General features: G+C 47.5%; 3 protein-coding genes across 20 annotated transcripts in view; all 3 read left to right on the plus strand.

Moving 5' to 3' along the window:
* actr3b (actin related protein 3B) overlaps positions 1-7,528 on the plus strand; it is a 17,254-nt gene extending 9,726 nt beyond the window's left edge. The window contains exons 2-12 of one of the 4 annotated variants that reach the window (XM_008402209.2): positions 1,110-1,165; positions 1,263-1,387; positions 1,459-1,569; positions 2,471-2,566; positions 2,631-2,738; positions 2,810-2,953; positions 3,029-3,202; positions 3,620-3,712; positions 3,827-3,952; positions 6,707-6,790; positions 6,876-7,528. In XM_008402209.2, the coding sequence (XP_008400431.1) occupies positions 1,110-1,165; positions 1,263-1,387; positions 1,459-1,569; positions 2,471-2,566; positions 2,631-2,738; positions 2,810-2,953; positions 3,029-3,202; positions 3,620-3,712; positions 3,827-3,952; positions 6,707-6,790; positions 6,876-6,971 (1,213 nt within the window). In that variant the 3' untranslated portion in view covers positions 6,972-7,528. Of the gene's footprint in view, positions 1-1,109; positions 1,166-1,241; positions 1,388-1,458; positions 2,242-2,470; positions 2,567-2,630; positions 2,739-2,809; positions 2,954-3,028; positions 3,203-3,619; positions 3,713-3,826; positions 3,953-6,706; positions 6,791-6,875 lie in introns of those variants that run through there. The other 3 variants (XM_008402208.2, XM_008402210.2, XM_017303175.1) reach the window with 3 other exon arrangements.
* Positions 7,529-8,261: 733 nt separating this feature from the next.
* xrcc2 (X-ray repair complementing defective repair in Chinese hamster cells 2) lies at positions 8,262-11,291 on the plus strand. 3 transcript variants are annotated; one of them, XM_008402211.1, is made up of 6 exons: positions 8,262-8,930; positions 9,333-9,414; positions 9,485-9,520; positions 9,591-9,740; positions 9,818-10,079; positions 10,889-11,291. In XM_008402211.1, exons 1-6 carry the CDS (start codon positions 8,910-8,912, stop codon positions 11,211-11,213), a joined length of 876 nt encoding a protein of 291 aa, XP_008400433.1. In that variant the 5' UTR covers positions 8,262-8,909; the 3' UTR covers positions 11,214-11,291. The 3 variants fall into 3 exon arrangements, with proteins under 3 accessions (XP_008400433.1, XP_017158665.1, XP_008400434.1); XM_017303176.1 differs by having other exon boundaries at positions 9,485-9,736; XM_008402212.1 differs by lacking the exon at positions 9,485-9,520.
* Positions 11,292-13,506: 2,215 nt separating this feature from the next.
* Positions 13,507-21,800, plus strand: part of kmt2ca (lysine (K)-specific methyltransferase 2Ca) — a 40,330-nt gene continuing 32,036 nt past the window's right edge. For 10 of the 13 annotated variants that reach the window (XM_017303139.1, XM_017303146.1, XM_017303145.1 and 7 more), the window contains exons 1-13: positions 13,508-13,934; positions 16,276-16,470; positions 18,113-18,195; positions 18,368-19,091; positions 19,291-19,470; positions 19,562-19,584; positions 19,727-19,816; positions 19,881-19,990; positions 20,186-20,336; positions 20,416-20,587; positions 20,708-20,822; positions 20,895-21,058; positions 21,237-21,795. In XM_017303139.1, coding sequence (XP_017158628.1) covers positions 16,277-16,470; positions 18,113-18,195; positions 18,368-19,091; positions 19,291-19,470; positions 19,562-19,584; positions 19,727-19,816; positions 19,881-19,990; positions 20,186-20,336; positions 20,416-20,587; positions 20,708-20,822; positions 20,895-21,058; positions 21,237-21,795 — 2,565 coding nt within the window. In that variant the 5' untranslated portion in view covers positions 13,508-13,934; position 16,276. Of the gene's footprint in view, positions 13,935-16,275; positions 16,471-18,112; positions 18,196-18,367; positions 19,092-19,290; positions 19,471-19,561; positions 19,585-19,726; positions 19,817-19,880; positions 19,991-20,185; positions 20,337-20,415; positions 20,588-20,707; positions 20,823-20,894; positions 21,059-21,236; positions 21,796-21,800 lie in introns of all 13 variants that reach the window. The other 3 variants (XM_017303142.1, XM_017303138.1, XM_017303141.1) reach the window with 3 other exon arrangements.

Consider the following 21,800-nt stretch of genomic DNA (forward strand, 5'->3'; position numbering starts at 1 on the left):
GTATGCTGTATGTATGCTGTATGTATGCTGTATGTATGCTGTATGCTGAGGCCACTGACTGGAACAAGCTCTCAGTCTAGGGTCAGTTCAGTTTAACTTGGAGCGTCATGCAGCTGCTCTGGGTCCCATTTAACCAGAGGAGCCTGAAGGCGTTTAGTGGGACCAGGACTCGGCTCCTATCTTCTTCTTTTGAAGGGTCTCCAGTTTCCTGAGATACCTGGGAAAGTGTTGCACCAGAAACATTACAGTAATTAATATGCGGCTCAATGACAGTTTCTTAGACAGCGGGTTAAAGAATGTAAGGACTCGTCTATGAAGACCCCCAGGAACTTTGTAGACCTCATTCTCATTATTTCCTCGTTTCCAATTTTAAGATTTATATGATGAGTGAATGATAAAAATGTATTTGGTCTAAACGAAATAAAATTTGTTTTGCTGATGTGAAAAAAAACCAAGTTTGCATCATCAGCAAAATAACTTTATGAAATATTTTAGAAGAGTTTACAAAGTCATTTATACAAATAATGAATCCTGGGGGAGCCCATGTTGATTAATAACTACATAATGAAGGTAACTTTAACCAGTCGTATGCCGTAACCCCATCGTGGTGCCGCTTCCTCAGTAATATGTTCAGATCTACTGTGTCGAACCTTAGAAAGGTTCTAGAAATGCCAGAGTCTCCTTGTTCTCGTGCATCTATCATTTTTTCAATAAGATCCAAAATAGCCAAACAGGTGCAGCTCTGTTTCCTGAATCCATACAGTGAAGTTGAAAGAATCAAACATTTCTTAAAATATTCAGTTAATCTGCTTTGGACAACTCTTTCAAGAACCTTTGATAAAGTTGGAAGAACAGGAATAGGGTGGTAATTGCTAATATCATCTTTATTTCTAGATTTGTAAATTGGAATGATTGGCATTTGAATGATCTATTGGGTCGGAACCACAGCGTTTTAGCTGTTTACTGGTTCTGCCAGGTTGGAACCACAACCAAAGTCCTCCAGATTTATTCTTAGTAAGCCTTATTTCCTGCTTGTTTTGCTATAATCAGTGAGTCTGTGTGTTGATTGCTCCTGTCTGGGCTGCTCTGCTGCTCTGTCCTGACTGCAGATACACCAAGATCGGCTATGCAGGAAACACGGAGCCACAGTTCATCATGCCGTCCTGTGAGTACCAGCTGAGTCTCCTCAGTTAGTACCGGTGGTTCTAGTACCACTGGGACAGTCTGCTTCTGCCGAACAGAACCCATCTGGTCTCCGCCAGGCATCGCCATCAAGGAGTCGGCCAGCATTGGAGAGCAGACCCAGAGGAGGCTGGCCAGAGGAGTGGACGACCTGGACTTCTACATCGGAGACCAAGCCGTCGATAAACCCAACTATGCAACCAAGGTGAGCTGGTGGAGGAGGAAGAGGATGGAAGCTGATCGGGTCAGCAGACCGACTGTCTGTTTGCTGTTCAGTGGCCCATCCGTCATGGGATGGTGGAGGACTGGGATCTGATGGAGAAGTTCATGGAGCAGGTCATCTTCAAGTACCTGAGGGCCGAGCCAGAGGACCACAGCTTCCTGATGGTACAGACTCTGTGTGATGTCAACACAACTGCAATATTAAAGTAAGACAGGCTGATCCAACAGCAGAATCTAAAACTAGTTGCCTTACAGTCCTTGAATGTTTTATAAAAGAGTGAAATCCTACATCAGAGCACCTTACTTATCTACAGGTTTACAAGTCTTATATAGTGACACAAACATGTGAAATGGGGGTTCAGTTTACGATCCAGAAGCAAATCACAACCAGTCAGGTGTTGAAGACTGAACCCAGCAAGAGTCGCCTTCACATTCAGCTGAGCATCAGGACAGGTTCGAGGCCATGAGGACACGGGTCAATGATGAGGCTTAGAGATGTTGACGTTCAGCTCCAGAAGGGTTCGTTGTTCTAAGAAAGGTCTGAGATTTTCCACTATGCCATTCAGACACTGCAGCAAGTTTCCAGGTGACTCCTGGGTCTCCCAGAGGCCAGCAGGGGGAGCTCTGGGCATCAACCAAAACTACCAGGTTCCTTCCTGAGGGATACAGTGAGCTCTCCAGGATAGAGGGAAGCCGCTCCAAAGGCCACGTGAAGAACACGCTGGGTTTATTGGGTAGTAATGAAAGTCAGCTTCCTGGAAATGTAAAATAAATATTCTTGAAGAGGCTGAGAGTGTGACGGCTGCAGCATTCAGGGATTTCTACAGTCTGGTGTCGGTACGATCTATGTTCTGGTGTCGGTACGGTCTATGTTCTGGTCTTATTATAGTCTGTGTTCTTGTATCAGTACAATCTACATTCTGGAGACAGAACAGTGTATGTTGTGATTTTCAGCAGAAGGTTAATGGCAGTGTCTCCTGTCCAGGTAGGAAAAGAGGCAACAGGTGAGTGGATGTTTTCTTCGTCTTGTTCTCACCTCTGTGTGTGTTTGGGTCTACCTGAGCAGACAGAGCCTCCTCTCAACACTCCTGAAAACAGAGAGTACCTGGCTGAGATTATGTTTGAGACCTTTAACGTACCTGGGCTGTACATCGCAGTGCAGGTGAGAGCCTTCGAGCGTCCCAGGATGCTACAGACCTCCCTTGCTAACTGTGTTCCTCCCGCAGGCGGTGCTGGCCTTGGCGGCATCCTGGACGTCTCGCCAGGTGGGACAGCGGACCCTTACCGGCATCGTGATCGACAGTGGAGATGGAGTGACGCATGCCATTCCTGTGGTGAGAGCCGCACTCACCTTCAACGGCTATGCTGCGGCGGACGTTGCTCACTGATTGGATGTCTGCGGCAGGCCGAGGGTTACGTGATTGGAAGCTGTATAAAACACATCCCCATCGCAGGGCGGGACATCACCTTCTTCATCCAGCAGCTGCTCAGGGACAGAGAGGCGGGCATTCCTCCGGAGCAGTCACTGGAGACCGCCAAAGCCATCAAGGTGTTTCTCTGTTGCTGCTTGCTGTCTTCTTCTGTTTCCTCTGCTGCTCACCTCATGTTTTACCCTCGTATCTAGGAGCGGTACTGCTACATCTGTCCCGACATCGTGAGGGAGTTTGCCAAGTATGACTCCGATCCTGGGAAGTGGATCAAGCAGTTCCAAGGAATTAACGCAGTCACCAAGACCCCCTTCCACATTGACGTGGGCTACGAACGCTTCCTTGGACCCGAGATCTTCTTCCATCCCGAGGTTCCAGAACCAACTCACACGTCACGTCTCACATAGAAACACAATCAGAATAATCAACCCATAATTCAAACTCAGGTACATTCATCCCAACTGACCTAGTTATGAAGTCGACGGGGTGTCTGCCTCAGTAAACAGGGATGGAAGCATCTGCCTCCCTTTCTCCCTCTAGAACCTGCAGGAATCCAGTGACGTGCAGTCAAGTGAAGCTTTGCCTCACCTGTAATCCTTGCAAGTAAAATAGGTGCATGAGAAGTAAAGTAGATACCAACAACAATGAAAGAATAGCAAGCTGGTCTCTTCACAGTTTTACTCAATTTGTACTAAATTAAAGCTCAGCTTGAACAGGCCAGACTTTGGTTTAAAGTATTGGCTGACGTTAATTTTAAGCTAATTTAAATATTTTTCCATGGTTTCCAGTTTTCCAACCCAGATTTCATGCAGTCCATCTCTGATGTCATTGATGAGGTCATTCAAAGCTGTCCGATCGATGTGAGGCGGCCGCTCTACAAGGTGGGTCTAAGCACTGTCATTACCTCGAACACAGATGGTTTGGTGGTAAGATGTGTCACTGTGTTGGACTGTTTCCTGCCAGACTGACATGAGTCTGTGCTTCTCCGTTTCCAGAACATCGTTCTGTCCGGAGGCTCCACTATGTTCAGGGACTTTGGGCGGCGGCTGCAGCGAGACCTGAAGAGGACGGCGGACGCCCGGCTGAGGTTGAGCGAGGAGCTGAGTGGAGGACGCATCAAGGTCAGAACCGCTGGTTGCCTGCCCTCTTTCTAGCTCCTCCTAGTCATCGGCTGTCTGTTAAGGCAGAATGATGCTGCGGGACATCTGTCTCTGTTCAGTGACTTGGTCCGTCAACAGTACAAATGTGCCGATCGATCGGCCACCGATCATAATCGGCCGATTTCCGTGAAAAAGTGCATGATCGGCGATCATTGGCTCTTGTTGCCGATCACCTGCATCTCATTTCTCAGCCTGCCTGTGCAGCTGGTCTCCTCTTTCCTTCACTCTGCAAACGCGCAGCAACAAATCCTGCGATGTAAGACGCTGGTTCTGCTCTCGCTGTTGAACCGCTGCTACGCTACAGGTAGTAATATTTCACAGACTGAGCGCCGCTTCTGCTCCACCTGGTAGTGACTCTCACACCGAACCTCTGCTTAAAGCTGCAGCATCTAACCTAAAAAATACATTTTACATACGTATTAAAACTTTCGCTGTCCTAACATGAGACAGATAATCTCTAAAAAAATAATCGATCTCCTCCCTGCTCTGCATAATTACTCCGCTCAGTCAGAAACAGCCAATCAGARCTAGCAGTAATCAGCTAGCCACCATGCTAACAGGAAGTTTTCATTCAGTAACTCTGGATTGTTTATTGTAATGGATCCTGTATTTGACTTTGAATGTAAGTTTTATACTTTAATCTTTTGGCAATGTTGGTGTTTTATTTTGGCTCTTTGCATAATTTAGCCTCTTCAGAGCCTCCATATGTTTTCAGTCTGTTAAAGATGGTATTATTGATAACAGGACAATTTGCACAATGCCTGTTTTGTTTAGTTTTCTTCTTGGAAAAAGTTATTAAAAACAAGTTTTTGTCTAAATTATGGTGATTTTATGGTTCCTTTATCCACATAATGTAATCGGTAGTGTTTATGATAAAAAAAAAAAATTATGCGATCGATATCGGTGAAAGTAGTTTTAAATTCTTGGGTACTATGACAAAAGTAAAACTGCTTCTTTGTGTGACTTGGAGTTTCTGTGCTGATTAATTTTTTTGCAAAGTGATAAAAGCTGGTATCTCTTGAATCGCTACAAAATAAAGCTGTATTTCCTCCTTCAGCCCACTGGCTGCAATGTTGACACCTTGAGATGCCGAGAACCAAATCCTGAACATCATGGCATGGAGTCATCCCAGTTTTCCACGTCTGGCATAGTGGGGAGAACAAGTATTTGATCCACTGTTGATTTTTCAGGTTTTCCACTTGCAAAGCTTGTAGAAAACTGTAATTTTTATCATAGATACTCTTCAACTGTGAGTGATGGAATCTAAAACAAAAATCCAGAAAAATACAATGTATGATTTTTAAATAATTAATTTCCATTTTATTGTGTGAAATAAGTATTTGATACACCAGAAAGGAAAACCTGGAAAATCAACAGTGGATCAAATACTTGTTCTCCCCACTGTGTAACCATTCACTGCATCTTTTAAACTGGTTCTACTGGTCCTGTGTCCAGACAGAGGGATAATCAGTAGCCCAGCATCATGACCTGCTTGTTCTGAAGATCCTGCAGCTTCTCTTCCTAACATGGCGCCTCCTCACCCTGACTCTCATACTGACAGGAGGAACCACAGAGCTCTGTTAGGTTAAAGCTCATCTTCTGAAGTTGGGATGTTTTTCCTCCAACAGGTTCCAGAGGAATCACCTCAAACCAGATGTTGGACTGGATTTTATTTCATTTGTGAATGTTCGAGTTTCAGCAGTGGAGCTATAAAGGTTATTATTTTGGAGAAAATCTCATCAACATTAATATTTTCACTAAATAAGAGGCAAAAAAAATTGATAGAGGAAAAGCCTCTCAGACTCTGAGCTCAAAGCGAGATCCCAGAGAGCAATAAAACTATTATTTTTGAATTAGACAATTAAATTTCACGTAATTATTGCGGTAGAAGCCATTTGTTTGTTAAATACTTAAACATATTTACCGTGTTTGTTTGTTGTGAATGACTTTAGTCACACAGATCGAGGTAATTAGTCCAAGTTTGTCGTATGTAGGACGTTCAGAAACTACAGCAGCTGTGATGAGACACAGCAAAGGTAAAACTACCTGAACAGGTGATCAACTCTAAACCACTCGCACCTTTTTACTCTCTCTCTCTCTGTCACACCCGTTGCCATGGCAACCTCCTGAAAACATTCAGTCCGTTACGATATCAGGTTTTCAGGCTTGATATTTATTTAGTGATCAGTAATAATCATGAACACAGAGATGGTTGATTGGTTCATTTTAATCTGTTATTTTAATAATGGAACCGAAACGCACAGAATTGCGCAACACCTTGTTGAAACAATAATCACTGAGATTATTATTGTTGTTGGGTCATTAATTTGAAAACGTTTTGTTGACTTTTTGTTGTTCTTTAATAAAATGATGAACGTTTTGATAAGGAGTCAGAGGAGGACGTGCTGCTCTCAGCGCGGCGTTAAGCTATTTATTAACTGATTAAATGTGTTTTAGATTGTTCTTGAAAAACTAATCAGTCACGCTGCACAGTGAATCCACTGATTATTTACAGCAGGCAGCTGCTCCTCTCTTGCAGGTACTGGGAACACCAGCTAAATCTTTTAGGGGTAGCGGTACCCTGCCGTACCCCCTTACTTTCACCCCTGGTGATCGGAATCGGCAGGAAAAAACCTGATCGGCACATTTCTACTCAACAGCAGAAGCGTGTTGGTTCTGGACCGTGTTTATCTCAGCGTCTCTGTGTTTCTGCAGCCGAAGCCGATGGAGGTCCAGGTGGTGACCCATCACATGCAGCGCTACGCTGTCTGGTTTGGAGGCTCCATGCTGGCGTCCACGGTGAGGATGGACGAACTTCAACTGGTCTGAAGCGCTGAGCTCCTCCTGCTGCCCTCATGCTCTGCTGTTGCTTCTGTTCCTGCAGCCCGAGTTCTTCCAGGTCTGTCACTCCAAGAAGGACTACGATGAGATCGGCCCCAGCATCTGTCGACACAACCCCGTCTTTGGCATCATGTCCTGATGGGGCCCGTCGCCATGCCTTCTACTCAGTACCGGACGCCTAACTGTTAGCTTTGTGTGATTCCTGTGAGCTTGTTAGCATACTGTCTCTGCAGAAAGAAAGAGTTAGCATGTTAGCTAGAAGGCATGATGATCATTCTGCTGCAGCAGAGACGCCATTTTATTTACCCCAGAGATGGGGTAGGGTTAGTCCTAACCCTAGCAGCTGATGGTAGCTATTAGCTGTTATCTTATCTTTTAGCTGCAGCTGGCTATTAGCTATTAGCTGTTGCCATCTACCAGCTATTTGCCTCTGTGAGCAATTAGCTGCTGCAAACTGTTAGATGTTGTTAGCTGTTAGCTTCTGCTAGCTTTCAGCTGATGGCCACTATTATCGGCTGCCAGTTGTTGTTAGCTACTGTTAGTTATTAGCTGATACTAGCTATGAACCAGTGTTAGCTTTTAGCTGCGGTTAGCTGATGCTAGTTGTTAGCTGCTATTTGTTCTCAGTTGCTGCTAGCTGATGTTAGCTATCCTTCATTTCTGATGTAGCGCTGAGGTTTCTGGCTGCAGCCTCTTCTTCCTCGTCAGTCGGTCGCGTCCTCTCAGGTGTTTGTCTTGGTTCCAGACCGGCTGCTGAAGCTTGAGCTGCCTCACCAGGTGTAACTGAGGCAGAACTGATAAAGGGCCACAGGTTGATCAGTTTCCCATCTTTCTTCCTGATTCTCTTTCATCTATGCATCTGTCAGGCTGCCTGCAGAGCTGCAGATGCTGGGTCCTCTCTGACCACGCTGCTGGCTTCCTGGGGCCCTCCTCCCTCATGTTTGTTCTCTCTAGCAGAGTTCTGGACCTTCAGTCAGCCATATTGGGCTGTGTTCTTTGTCATGAGATGTACACTATCAGGCCTGTGAGACGGCTCCGATGTTTCTACTCAAACTTCTATGTTGACAGGACGCCTCCATCAGGTTCCTGCACTAATCCTCCACTAGGGGGCGCTGAGGTTTTGAACAGATCACCACACTGACGCTGTACTGAATCCTCGGCATGCAGAGATGAACCAGAACCAACAGGAGTTTGGACCTGTGTTAAAGGGAGAGTACACATTTTCTCAGCCGATTCTGTTTGTTTTTCTGCTTCACTCACAGCTCTAAGAATCTTTATATTTGTAAAGAAATGAAAACTGACCTTTATGAGAAATTCTAAGGTCAATAAAATGTAAACACTCACTGACGTGTCTGCTGGATTCACTGAGATGTGGTGCGTTCAGGTGCCGTCAGTCAGTCGCTGACACACAGACGAGGCAGTGAGGCCTGACTTCTCTGGAAAAAAAAGACAACATATTTTTTAATCTCAGATTATTTTATTAAGCTTTACATTAAAACTTGATGCTCATTGTTGATTTTAGCTGTTCTCTATATAATAATGGATTAAAATAATACAGACAGAGAAAACACATGACTTACTGAACAAAAGGTCGCAGAGAAAGAAACTTTCTATTCTTCATAAATGATCTTTTCATAATGTCAGTTACTTTCAACACATTATTCATAATAACATCTGCAGCGTTGGCCCTCCATCATCATCATTTTAATCTCAGCTGCCTTCCTCTTATTCCTCCATATGGAGGTAAAAGTTGGTTGACTTGTAATTTTATTTATTTTTCGTGATGGGGAAGAAAAGCCGAGATGCCCTTTACGCATAAACACACTTTTATTGTGAAAACGTGAGTCTTATTTTGTCAGCCGGAAGTGATGTCACCGTCAACAAACCGATTCACTGGTTGTTCGTTCACTTTAATAAACCAACGCTTCTTGTTTCTCTTTAATGTATCCGTCTGGGCTTTTCCGAACCGGCATCGAACTTAAATCTTATTCCAGCTGCTGCCTCGAATAAAACCCAGCAACCGGAAGTCGAAGCGTTCCCGCGCAAATGATCCTGAGGAAGAGGAAGGTGGACAGAGATGAGTGAGAGCGGGACTCAGGTGAGCTTGTGATGCGGACAGGTGACCTGGATGTGGTCACCGAGTTTAGAGTCCAAATCTTTTAACACCGGAACTGTCTGTTGGCTTTTCAAAATTAAATCCCAACTCCGGTTAGTTGTAGCGCAATTAGTACAGAAAAGATCTACAGCTCTTCAAACAATAGAAATACTAAATATTTTTTCATCTCAGATTATTTTATTAAGCTTGACATTAAAACTTGATGTGAAGTTTTAATGGACTGTCACAGTAAAAGTCCAGGCCAGGTTCAGCAGTCAGTCTACCCCTGAGGCTTTTCAAAGTAAAAGCTCATCTCAGGTTTGGTGGTAGCGCCTTTTATCAGTATATATTCTAGTGTTGGTCCAGTCTATGTTCCGGTACCATCCGTGTTGGTGTCTCCTGCAGCTGTTTGCCCGTCTGGAGGCCCGGCGCTGCCTGAAGGACGTTGAGCCTCGGCTGTTTGCCGGTGATGGAGGACCTGACCGTGGTACGTAGCTCCACCCACTTCTCAGCTGACCAGTAATCAGGCTGTTTCTGACTGTGTGTCTGACTGGCAGGGGAGGTGGTGGAGGTGTACGGTCCGGAGGGGACAGGTGAGGTTTCATTGGGTCCACGGGTGCCGTGTCCTGACCCACTTGAGCCCTTTTGTTCTGGTGTCTCCAGGAAAGACGGAGCTGCTCTACCACCTGCTGTGTCGCTGCGTCCTGCCAGAGACAGCTGGCGGTCTGGAGGTGGACGTCGTCTTTGTGGACACACTCTACAGTCTGGACATGTTCCGGCTGGCCAGTGTTCTGGACAGTCGACTGAACGCAGGTGAAGCCAACGACATCTGCAGGGTTTGAAGACTTCAGATCAGCTTACCGGAACATGACTGGTTCCTTTCTCTCCAGGTGATTCTGCCGGGTCTGATGATGCGGTTCTGCGCTCGTGTCTGTCTCGCCTCCTGGTGGTCCGCTGCTCCTGTTCTTCCCAGCTCCTCCTCACCCTTCACTTCCTGGAGACCACCTTGTCTTCTCGACCCAGAGCAGCGCTCCTTCTCATTGACAGCATCTCGGCGTTCTATTGGTCGGATCGCAGTGAGGGCGGAGCCAGCGTTGCCAAGCAGGAGGAGAAGCTCAGCAGGTGTTCGGAGCTGCTGGGTCGACTGCTCAGGTGGATCCTTCAAGTGTGTCCTAGACAGTCTGTAGAGGGTTGACCTCTGTCAGACTGTCTGAAGACCCTACCTGTCCATCTGAGCTGGTACACGGAGGGCAGGGGGTTTGGTTCAGTTCTGGGTCACTAGGAGGTTCCAGTGGGTCGGGGTGGAGGGCTTGGTGGTGCAGAGGTAAAGCATAGCCCACATACGGAGGCCTTAGTCCTCGATGTGGACGTCACAGGTTCGAGTCCTGGCCTGATTACCTTTACTTCCCCTCTCATTACTGACTTCCTGTCAACTCACTGTCAGATTTTGGCCACTAGAGCCAATGAAACGGGTGGAAGGTTCTTCAGCAGGTCCAACTGGACATATAGAAAGTTCTCGTGTCCTTTAAAAGGCCTGAACAAATTCTGCAATGTGGGACTTAAAGTTCTTCCCAGGAGATGTTCTGACCAGAGAACAGTCTTCTGGTTTATTTGGTCTTTAGCAGGACTGACCCGTTCAGTAGAGTCCAGTCCATTGCAGTACATCAGTAGCAACCTTGATCAGAAACTCAGATCAGTGACCCGGTCCTGTGATGGTGACCCAGGTTCATGGTTCTGGAGCTCAGTCCGTGACCCGAGGATCCAATGTTCAGTACTGGATCAAGGAACCAGATCCAGATGTTCTCAGACCAGGAACCACTCCATCTGATCAGCTCCAGTAAAACAACACAGTTCTCTGTTCTTGGGGAGGATGTGCGAGCCTTAGAGTTCAAAGTTCAAGGTTGCATTGGTCAATCATGTGGTTCTGACAGCTGATGTCCTGTTCTGTGGTTCCCCCTCAGGGACTTCAGAATCACCATCTTTGCAACCTGCCACCCCATCAGGAGAGGTTCCAATGGACCACAATCCTCCTCAGAGGCAGACCGGTCCCACCTCTGCCGTGCCTGGCAGCGTCTGGTGACCCATCGGCTGGTTTGCTCCAGACAGGAAGCTGAACATAACCCAGCAAATGGAGACGAAGGGAGCGGAGAGCAGAGGAACTGGCAGGTCTTCACCGTCCACTGCTCCTCCTGGACCGGCACCAAGGCTTCCAGGGTCAGCTCCTTCAGAGTGACGGATGGTGGCGTGGAGTTCATCTGGACCCCCAGACCTCCTCCTGCTCTTTAAAGACTCACTGTTGATGTTTGTAACTTCATTATGATGACATGTTGGGATTTAATAAAACCAGAGATGGATCGGAATCTGGATCATCAGTTGTTTGGTTTGACCAGTGGAAATAATCAATAGAGATGACTGTAGAAATGATCAGCAAAGATAAGTAGAGATAACCAGAGTAAAAATCAGAAGCAGTTTTTAATATTTGTTTCACTGATGAAGGGAACTAACCATCGATCCAGAAGTAATCATACCCTGGTTAAATGATTAAACCACATGTTATTACCAAACCAACTTTATTTATAAAGCACTATATAACAGCCACAGCTGGTACAAAGTGCTGTACATTAAAACACAATAACAATAAAAAAACTTACAATTTAAAACTGGATCCTGCTGGTGTTGAAAGCCAAGTAAAATAGACGAGCTTTAAAGTGGACAGTGAAGGGGCGTCTCTGACCTGCCAAGCCAAGTCGGTCCATAACTTTGGACCCAGGACAGAGAAGCTCTGACCCTCTGAGCCTCCTGGACCTCTGGACCTCCAGGAGCAGCTGGACCTGAGAGACCGATGGGGCCCGTAGGGGTGAAGAAGCTCAGAGGTCAGCCGGGGTGAGATTATGTAGTGATTTAAAAACAAACATAAGAATTTTAAAATGAATCCTAAAATATACAGGCAGCCAGTGAAGTGAGGCCAGGTCAGGGGTCAGGGGTCACATGCTCCCTCTTTCCAGTTCCTGTAAAAAGTGGTGCAGCAGCATCTGAACCAGCTGCAGCAACTGACTGACTCCCAGATGAAGGGAGTCACATTAATCCAACCGAGTGGAAATAAAAGCCTGGATCATGTTTCAACATGGAAAGAAAAGATTTCACTGACGCCCATCGCCTTAAMSGATAAAAGCTGGACTTAACCACGGCTCTGATCTGGCTGTCCAGTTWAMAATCACCTTAAAACCAAGATCTGTAATAACAGGTTTAAAATAAACCTCCAAGGGTCAAAGGTCAACAGAGGAGGACTCACAGGAGCCACTGGGTCCAAACACCATCACCTCTGTTTTGTTTTCATTAAAGTTTAAAAAGTTCAGGGCCAACCAAGCTTTAATATCACCAGACATGCCAGGAGATGTTTGATGGACGTCCTTCTGCTTCAGGGGCAAATAAACCTGACAGTCATCAGCATAACAATGAAATGAGATCCCATGTTTCCTGAGGATGGAACCCAGAGGCAGTAAATACAGAGAGAAAAGCAGAGGGCCCAGAATTGAGCCCTGYGGGACACCATAAGGCATCGAAGCAGCAGATGATTCAGAGTCACTAATTTTCACTGAAATGGTTCTCTCCTCCAGGTAAAACCTGAACCAATTAAGAACAGTGCCATCAATACCTACAACGTGATGTAATTATTAAAATGTGGTGGTCTACAGTATCAAAGGCAGCAGTTTGGTCACGTAGGATCAGAACAACATGGTGACCAGAATCACATGCAAGAAGGACGTCATTAAAACTCTTATTAAAGCAGATTCTGTGCTATGAAGAGTTTTAAAACCTGACTGGAAAACCTCCAGAACGCCATTGTCATCTAAAAACTGTCAGCTGACACAATTTGTTCTGAAACCTTAGAAAGAAAAGGCAGCTTAGAGATAGGCCGATAATTAGCCAGGTAATAACCAGGCTAGGACCGGGAACTAGCCGGTTAGTACCTGGTTAGTAGTCTGTTTTTCAACCTGCCACACTACTTTGCAACTGATAGTTTTATTTTCTGTCTAATCAGGTGAAACTCTGATTTCCTTGTTGCTGAAAATATGTCGTGTTAATAAAACTGCCTGGTTCTACATCTAGCAGGACCATATCCAGCCATCAGTACCGGACCTGAACCCAGTCATTCTCTGGTTCTGGAGCTTGACAGGGAGTTCTCACGGTACTGATTCTGCAGAACCATAGACGTTCAAAGTCCAAAATCTTGGATTCGGTGGTTCAGATCACTTGATGGTTCTGCGTAACCAAAGATGGATGTTTTTGACCCCATCTGACTGTTGGCTCTACTCATGTACCATCAGCTGAACGGGTTCTACAGAGTCCATCAAGTTCTCCTGGAGGAGTCCTATTGGAATAGAACTGAACCGAATGACCTAGAACGTTCCTTCTGGACGGATATGTCCACTTCCGGTGTTGTGTTTACTGCACGTGCAACTGTAGTCCTGATCCCCCCCGCTTCCGATCCGGTCCAGGTTTCCCTGGTCTGATGACAGCAGCCGCATAACAGGAGCAACCCTCCAACAGATCCCTCCGCGGGGTCACACACACTTTTTACACAACACAAACAAACCAGGCGGTTACGATAGAGAGCTGGGCCATACGGACACTCTGCTGGGCCACAGTCTGGTGGAAGGCTGCCTTCATCCCGGCGCTGGTTCCAGGACGGAGCGGCCACCTGGTGGGGCTGTTGGGCAGGTTTTCTGGGATCTACTTCTCCTGCTGGGGCTGACAGGCGGTGCTTCGGTCGCTCCCAAACATGGCCTCCATGACGGAGCGACCACTTCAAGTTTGATTTCTCACTGATTATCTGCGTCCAAACTGCGTGTTTTTCCTTCCACAGCTCACGGGAATGTTTCCACGGAGCAGCTCTGTACGGCAGACACCAGAAGCAGATGTTTTCTGTCGCAAAAGTTTGGTGCTGATCACGTCGCTCTAAGTTGACTGAAAGCTGGAAAGGAAAAGGAGAACCGCGTCAAATCAGTAAGCAGCCTGTCTCGGTCCTCCTTCCGCTGCTGACTCACCCCGAACCGGGGGCCAAGGCCGGCTGTCCGCGCTCCCTGCCCTGCTGTCACTAGCCTGCACCGCGCGACAGACAGCCGAGGAGCTAATGCTAATGCTAATGCTAACGGTGAAGTGAACGGGGAGGCTACCTGCTAACGGCTACACCGACTGTCATTAGCAGCTTGAGTCCGGGCATCCAGGCAGGCTTAGCGGGCTGATGCGGTATGGGAGGCCGCCTACCGGTCTCCCAAAGCCGGCTGCCGTTAACCGGCTCTAGTCCTCTGACAGTTGGGTGTGTTAGCATGGAGCTAGTTGGTTAGCCACACAGTTATGGCTCACCTGACCTGGACTCACCTGTCCGAAAGGGCCTCCCTGACCTCTGATAGGCACCAGCTCATCAGATGGAGATATGCATCTGATGAGCTGCGTATCTCATCAGATGCGCAATGGACTCTGGTTCTGAAGGGTCCATTGCTGCCTCAGGTAGAGGTTCTGGTGTCGTTCTGCATGGTTCTGATGTTCCCAGTTCTCTAAGGTCAGACAGGATGTACATAGTTGATTTTAAGTTCTCTAAAGGTCCAACCTTGGATCTAAGATGGGTCAGATACTGCAGGCTTGAGTTCCAGGGTAGAATCTTTGTGGTTCTGACAGATTGGCTGTAGTCCAGTGGTGGTTCTGAGGTTCCTTGGTGTTCAGGTCCAACACTCAGGTTCTGAGGCAGGGTTCCTCCAGTGATTCTAGACAGCTCTTCTGCTGCAATAGTTGGAGGTCTAAGACATATTTGATGGTTCTGGTCCACTGCTTGTTGACTGTATATGAGAGTATAGCAGAAGGTGCAGATGATCCACCTGGAGTGGCTGCTGGTTCTTCTATCAAGAAAAACAAACCAAAACCGATCAAAACACAATGAACAACTGGAAAAAGAGAAAAAAAAATAACTAAAAAGTCCAATCTAGTGCAGCTCCTGGAATCCAGCAGACTTGACTCAAAGAAAACAGCAAAGCTCAGCTGATGGGACCCATCAGGTCCAACCAGTAGCAGGTGTTGGGTTGGTGATCTGGACTAAGGTAGTCAAAGGTTCTCCACCACAACAGAACCCTCCCAGACTTTCCTTTTATCTGCAGCTCATCATTGGCTGCACTTCCACTGCCCAGAAAATTGCACTTGGAATAGCAACAATAAATTTACCTAATTTAAACACTGTAATATCAAAAAACACCAATTTTTCAATAAAAAAATGTGTGCTAGTATGAGGTAGTTTTTCAAACATGTTAAATGGGTGTATATTGTAAAACTGCAATGAATCGCATCATCAGTTTGTACCCAGTACTTTGGTCATTCTGACGTCCAGCTTTCTCCAGTCGAGCTCACACAGCATCAGTTCATCAAAAGTTGATCAATCCAACACGTTGACTCTGTTAAATCACTGACTACCATTTCCCCAAAAAACGCAACATGCATAGCTGCTCCTGAGTAGGCGGGGCTTGTTGCTCCACCACCTGAATAAGATGCAGACCTCTCCTCTGATTGGCTGATAGATGATGGCTGAAGTATTAGTTTATAATTACGTTTATCCATTTCTGCCATGATTTTTGAGAACTTATCTCATGAACAAGCTTATTCACGCATGATTTTCAGTGGATTTCTTATTTAATGGAAACAATGCAGTCGGACAATTTTATTTTTCTACATTAGCTGAACATAGATTTGTGCACATTTATAATGGAAACCCAGCTGGCATCCCAGTTGCTCCATCTGCTGATGGACCATGGATGAAAAGATAGATTAATGGATTTATGGATGGATGTTGGTTAACAGATGGATGGATGTCTGACGGTTGGTTGGTTGGATGACGGGTGGATGTTAGTTGATGGATGGATGATGGATGGTTTGTGGTTCTGCCTTCACACCATCTGCTTGAATTGGTCAGACAGTAGAACCAGTACATGTCCCATCTCACCAGAACCCCTCAGTGGCTCAGTCACCATCACACAAGAGTTTTGATATTAAAGCTACAAGTTGTCCAACTAAAAGAGATTAAATAAACATACGAGGCACAGAAATTTTCTGAACTAAAATGGTAAAATAATAGGAAAAAAACAATAGTCGTGTGATTCTGCAAAGATCCCACCTCTGCTAGGTTGGTTGCTACCAGCTGGCACCTGCAGATCTTTGATCTTCAGTTAGATGTGTTGGTGTGAACCATTTGTGCTGCCAGACGCCTTATCTCACAAGCTTAGTGTGGCGTCTTCTTGTGGTCAGGGTGGAGCCATGTATGGTAACAGAAAACTTTAACCCTTATCTGTCTGCTTGTACCTAGAATGCCCTCTGAGGCTCGGGAGCCTCGGGACAGAGGACCTCCCCATCCCCTCACGCGGGCTGGACGCAGCGCTCAGCTGGCCAAAGCTGCAGCCACTAGCCCTGCCCCTGAGAAGCGACCCCGCGGGCGGCCTCGTAAGGATGGGAACCACGGCCGCCCAGCGCCTCCTGCTCCTCCTTCACCCAAATCCAAGAAGTAAGTACACCACTAACGATGCATGGGAAATGGCCTGTACTTGTATAGTGCTTTTTTATGCCCAGAGGACCCAAAGGGTTTCATACTATATTCAATCATTCACACACACATTCACACATTAATGGTGGCAAGCTGCAGGACCCAACTCTGTCAGTGTTGGGTCACACTGACGGAGGCATGGCTGCCATGCACCAGCACCACTGTGCCCTCTGACCAGGAGGCAAGGCGGGAGAAGTGTCTTGCCATAGGACAACTTCTTGGGCAACTTTCCACCATTGTCAACTGGAAACACCTGATTGGTACTAGGATTAGTTTGGACTTAGGTCCGGTTCTGTTCTCTAAACAGAAACTGGTCTATGTTTGGACTATGTAATCACAACGTATGATATGAGACGACATTAATTTGATTCAAAGGGTGTTGATATCTTTCCGCCCTGGGTTCATTTCAAATGTACTCTTGTTTCACTTGAATTTGGCTGAGCAAGAGCCTCCTAGACCATGAACTTCACTCTGGTGAATCCTATAGAGCCGCTGCACTGCCAACCAATACATCAGGGATGCTGGGCTGGACGAGAAACGGGAAAGAAATTCTTACAGAAGATACTCTTGTGAACGAGGTGGGAAAGGAGATAGAAAACGGAATAAATAATTTGGCACTGAATCAAGCCATCTTTATTGTCTGATCAGTGATTGCTGCTATTCAGGTATTGATGTCTAAGACCTCTGATGTTTTTCAGGCTGAACTAGGATGCAAACTGAGCTGGCTTAACTTAGTCCGGTCTGGGTCTGCTTAGTCTGACTTCAAGCAAGGTACTAACTAGGGCTGTAGTGATACAATTATCTCACGATACGATATATATTGCGATATTCAGCAAACGATATAATTCAATACACTTCTGCAATTTTCTGAAAGATTTTAGAGGGACAGAGTGATTTTGGTGACATTTTGTGACTGTTATAGAGTTGGATTGAATTAATTTAACTGAAAACTGATTAAAAGCACCAACTACACAATACCTGGCTCTGGTTGGAAACAGACTTAAAGTCGACAGCTGGACAAAAGGAATCAAAGAAGTGGTGAGAAAACATGTTTCTTTTAGTTGAAATAGTACAAACTGTAGCTTACATGCATTTGTAAAGTAAATAAAGTGAAACAAGTACCTGCTCTGAAGAGCTTGATTTTTTTTAACTTGACATCTGAAGGAACCACTCAGCCTGAGACCGAATCTGTCTCCCGGCGAAGCAAGCAGTGAGTGAGCAAGGTGACAGTTGGATGTTACGATACTTGTGGATGAATATCGATTTTTGTTTTGTTTTTTTAGGAAAGAAAATATCGATATGTATCTCAAAATCGATGTTATTACACAGCCCTAGTACTAACACTTAGGGTCCTCACAGACATACGACTGTACCTAAAAGTATGTTTGTGGTCAGAATGTCAGGAGGAAGTGGTAAGGGGCATGATGGTAAAATAGGCACCAGGTGAGGGGTGGACTTAGCTCCTGGGTTTACTTCCTACCAGACACAGGCTGTGATGTCATTCTGCTCATGTTCTTAAAGTGTTTCTGAATGCGAGAAGAACCAGGTTTCCAGCAGCAATTGCATAAATATCAACAATTCCTGTTGAATTGTGTTCCTGCAGGGGGCGAAGCCGAGGAAGAGCCCAGGTAGAGGGTGAAGAAAGCGCAGGGACTACAGAGAAGAGGCGACTCCAGAAGAAGACAGGTGGGCCTTAATGACAGATCAGAGCTCCACCCACAGGAACTCATTAGTTCTCAGGAGGTCCTACAAAAAATCTCAGCTTCATTTTCTGACTCAAACTTAGCTGCACTCTGACTTCACCGAGCTACTTCTGAATTCTGCACTCTCCTTTGAATCCTCTGTCTGATCTCCACAGAGCCCAAGGAGCCCTCAGAGGCCAAGGGACCGCAGGAGCCCAAGGAGCCCCCAGAGGCTAAGGAGCTCATGGAATCCAAGGAGCACATTCAACTGCTGGAGCCCAAGGAGTCCCTGAAACCACCAGAGCTCAAGGGACCGCAGGAGGCCAAGGAGGTCACGGAGCTGCTGGAGCCCCCAGAGGCCAAGGAGCCTCCAGACGCCAAGGAGCCCATGGGACCTAAGAAGCTTGTGGGTTCTCGAAGGTCCACCTCCAGGCGGAAGTCCCACAAAAACCCTGAACCAGACCTTGAACTGAGCCAGGTTGGGCTCAGTTCCTGTCCTGAACCAGCTCCTGAGCCCAGAGTCCCAAAGTGCAGCTCAAAACCAGCCCCCGTTTCTCATGAGGTAGACGGAACCAGAACCGGTCCTGTTCCTGTTGATCTGTTATCGCAATACGTCCCTGTGGAGGATGCTCAGGTCTGCGCCCCAGAACCAGGGGAACCTGCCCACAGCCCCACCCCTATGGAGAGCAGCTGTCCCAGTAAGGTTTCCGTGGACACCAAGGAGGGCTGTGGTGCCGGTACTGTGCAGCAGAATCCAGAACTGAGTCCCCACTCCAGTCCTTCGGTGTCCCTTTGCCTGGAGGATGAGGATGAGAGCTCCCTTTCCCCCCTGTTCCAGCACTCCCCATCAGAGGAATCAGGAGACTCACCCGCCCCAACCCTGGGACATGCCAAGAAACGGTGAGTCTGGGTGTTCCCATGGAAACACTCCTCCTCAGGCTCCGCTGCTACTGATTGGCTTGTCATGTGGGGAGAGCTGTGGAGAACCTTCTGAATGGTTTCAGAGCAAATATTCCCTGGACTAGGCATAATTAGATGACCCGTTGCCATGGTCACACAGGACCCGCCTGAGTTCATGTATTCTCCTGTCCTCCTGCAGGCTGAAGCAATGTGCCTTCTGTTACCGCGGCGACCAGCCTCCTCTGGGCCAGGGTCGTCTTGTGGTGTTTGGTCCGACGCCAGGCTACATCCCACTCCACATCCTGAACCGCCGCACCTCCTCTGATCGTGTTGATGACTGCCATGACCACTGCTACCGTGGAGACAGGGCCCCGCCCACGTATGTGACCTCACTTCCTGTTCAGAGATAAAGAGGAAGAAACTGTTGGTTTGAAAAGATGAGGCTGACCAGATGATCTGTTTGTTGTCAGGTGCAGCAGACCAGCACAGTGTGGTGAGTACTGGTGCACCTGATCTCCAGGTGATCACCTGATGGTAGATTTTCGGGTGATCACCTGGAGATCACCCGGTGATCCACCATCAGGTGATCACCTGGTGATGGGCTGCAGGTCAGTCACGGTCCCTCTGTGTTTCAGAAGATGAATCTTCTTCAGAGTTCATGCGGCAGCTCGGACCCATCGGCCTTCCACACGACATCAACGTCCAATCACTGTTCGACCCCACAGGTAACCCTTCCTCCTTTTCCGTCTTCTCCTCCGTATACATGTGCTTACCTGGCTCTGTGTGCAGGTCAGTGCTGTGCTCACCTGCAGTGTGCCGCCTGGTCAGAAGGTGTGCGCCATGGCGGTGGCCAGTCATTGCTCTTTGTGGACAAAGCCATCGACTCAGGAAGCAGCCAGGTGAGTTTCTGACCGGAAGTTGTCTGGGGGGTTGATGGATGGAGAGCACAGCCTTCTGCCTGGGTGTCCAGGTGTTTTCAGGACTTTAGACCTTCAGGAACTCTGATGCTGAACGGGCTCTTGGCTCAGATCCAGTTGCACTCTGGAACCCATCAGTCAAATTAATAAGCCCCGCCCCCTGTCTCATCTGTCCAGGTATGTGGGTTCTGCCAACGCCTGGGTGCTTCGCTGCGTTGCCAGGAGACGGGATGTGGGCGGAGCTATCACTTTCCCTGTGCTGCTGCTGCTGGTGCTCATCAGGACTGGACCCAAAGGCTTACACTGTGCCCGACACACGCCCGCCCAGGTGGGGGAACACAGAACTCCGCCTCCCCCCACTTCGCCTCTTTGTTGCCATGGAAACATACTAACCTCTGTCTACACAGGCTCCTCGAGGTGTTTGTCATGTTTGGGCGGAACCGAACCCAGCAACTTGTTGATGTGCTGTTGTTGTGGTAGCTGTTACCATGGCAGCTGCCTGGAGCCGGCTCTCACCCCATCCCCTCTGGTCCGGTCCGGGTGGCAGTGTCCCGCCTGCAGGGTGTGTCGCAGCTGCAGGTGACAGAGCTTCTGACTGAACTAGTACCTGACTGTGGAGCATCACTGTTGGCTTGACTGGTTCAGCAGGTCAGAGGTCATCCTGTCGGTCCTGACCAGCTCTCTGTGTGTGTGTGTCAGGTTACGGGGCAACGAAGGCCTGCTGCTGGTGTGTCAGCGCTGTGATAAGACCTACCACACACACTGCCTCTCTCCTCCTCTGGACGGCACATCCAACAGCACTTGGACCTGCAAGGTCAGAAAATCTCTGTCGGGTACAACTGTCCAGGTGTGTTGCTTCTGATTTCAATGTGCCTTTTTTCTCCAGAACTGCAGAGTATGTCGCCGATGTGGTGTGACATCATCGGGTCAGTGGGCCAATCATCAGTTTTTGTGCGAGTCATGTGACCCTGCCCTGCCCTGTCCTCTCTGTTACCGTGCTGTTGACTTTGCCTCGCCACAGGACAGTCTGACCTGCAGCAGCTGCTACAGGTAAACAGGTTTAGAGTGGAGTTATCCTCTGACTAGAAGCCAGTTTTCAATTTTCTTCAGTAAAGATGGAGGTAAACAAACAACTATGAGGTCTTGCAGCTCTTTGACAGGATGTGACTGAAATGTGTTTACTTTCCTTCCTCAGTCTTTTGAGTGTTTGATGTTCTCTGTGCTTCAGGTCTGTTCATGCTGAGTGTTCGGACCAGGCTGGGGAGCGCACAGCAGAGTCTGACCTCTACCTCTGCTCCTCCTGCAGCCCTTTGGAACAGCAGCTAGCCCCACCCTCTGACACCTCTCTGGCACTTAGTCCACCTGCTGCTCCTGATCCAGGCCAGCTCATCTGCCTGGAGCTACCATCTAGTCCTCTGCAGAGTCCGAACTTATCAGAGCTTCAACCTAGTCCCACACCCACTTCTGCAGACCATTCAATAAGTTCGGTAGCAAGTGAAAGCATTCCTGGAACGTCTCAGAAGGACCTCCAGCTCATTCCTCCACGCTCTCCATCGTATCGGAAGGACGGTGTTGCAGCGTCGCTAGAAGTTCTTGAAAAAAGTCCATCTCCACCTACTGGAGATCAGAGGCACACATCAACATCAGAGCAGACGGACCTCCCGTCGTCACCGACTCTTGCAAAATACAAACCACCTGTCATATCACCATCCGCCTTCGTTCAGATCCTGGAGCAAGCTGCAGCCGAGCCCCACCAGAGTCCTGCGTCCCCTCCAGCCGAGCCCCACCGGAG

This window comes from Poecilia reticulata, unplaced genomic scaffold, assembly GCF_000633615.1.
Source record: "Poecilia reticulata strain Guanapo unplaced genomic scaffold, Guppy_female_1.0+MT scaffold_190, whole genome shotgun sequence".
Classification (NCBI taxonomy): domain Eukaryota; kingdom Metazoa; phylum Chordata; class Actinopteri; order Cyprinodontiformes; family Poeciliidae; genus Poecilia; species Poecilia reticulata.

Coding starts and splice junctions, on each gene's coding strand:
- xrcc2 (XM_017303176.1), top strand. CDS start 8,910: ATGAGTGAGAGCGGGACTCAG. Junction 9,415..9,484: donor TGATGGAGGACCTGACCGTG/GTACGTAGCTCC, acceptor TCTGACTGGCAG/GGGAGGTGGTGGAGGTGTAC. Junction 10,080..10,888: donor CTGCTGGGTCGACTGCTCAG/GTGGATCCTTCA, acceptor GTTCCCCCTCAG/GGACTTCAGAATCACCATCT.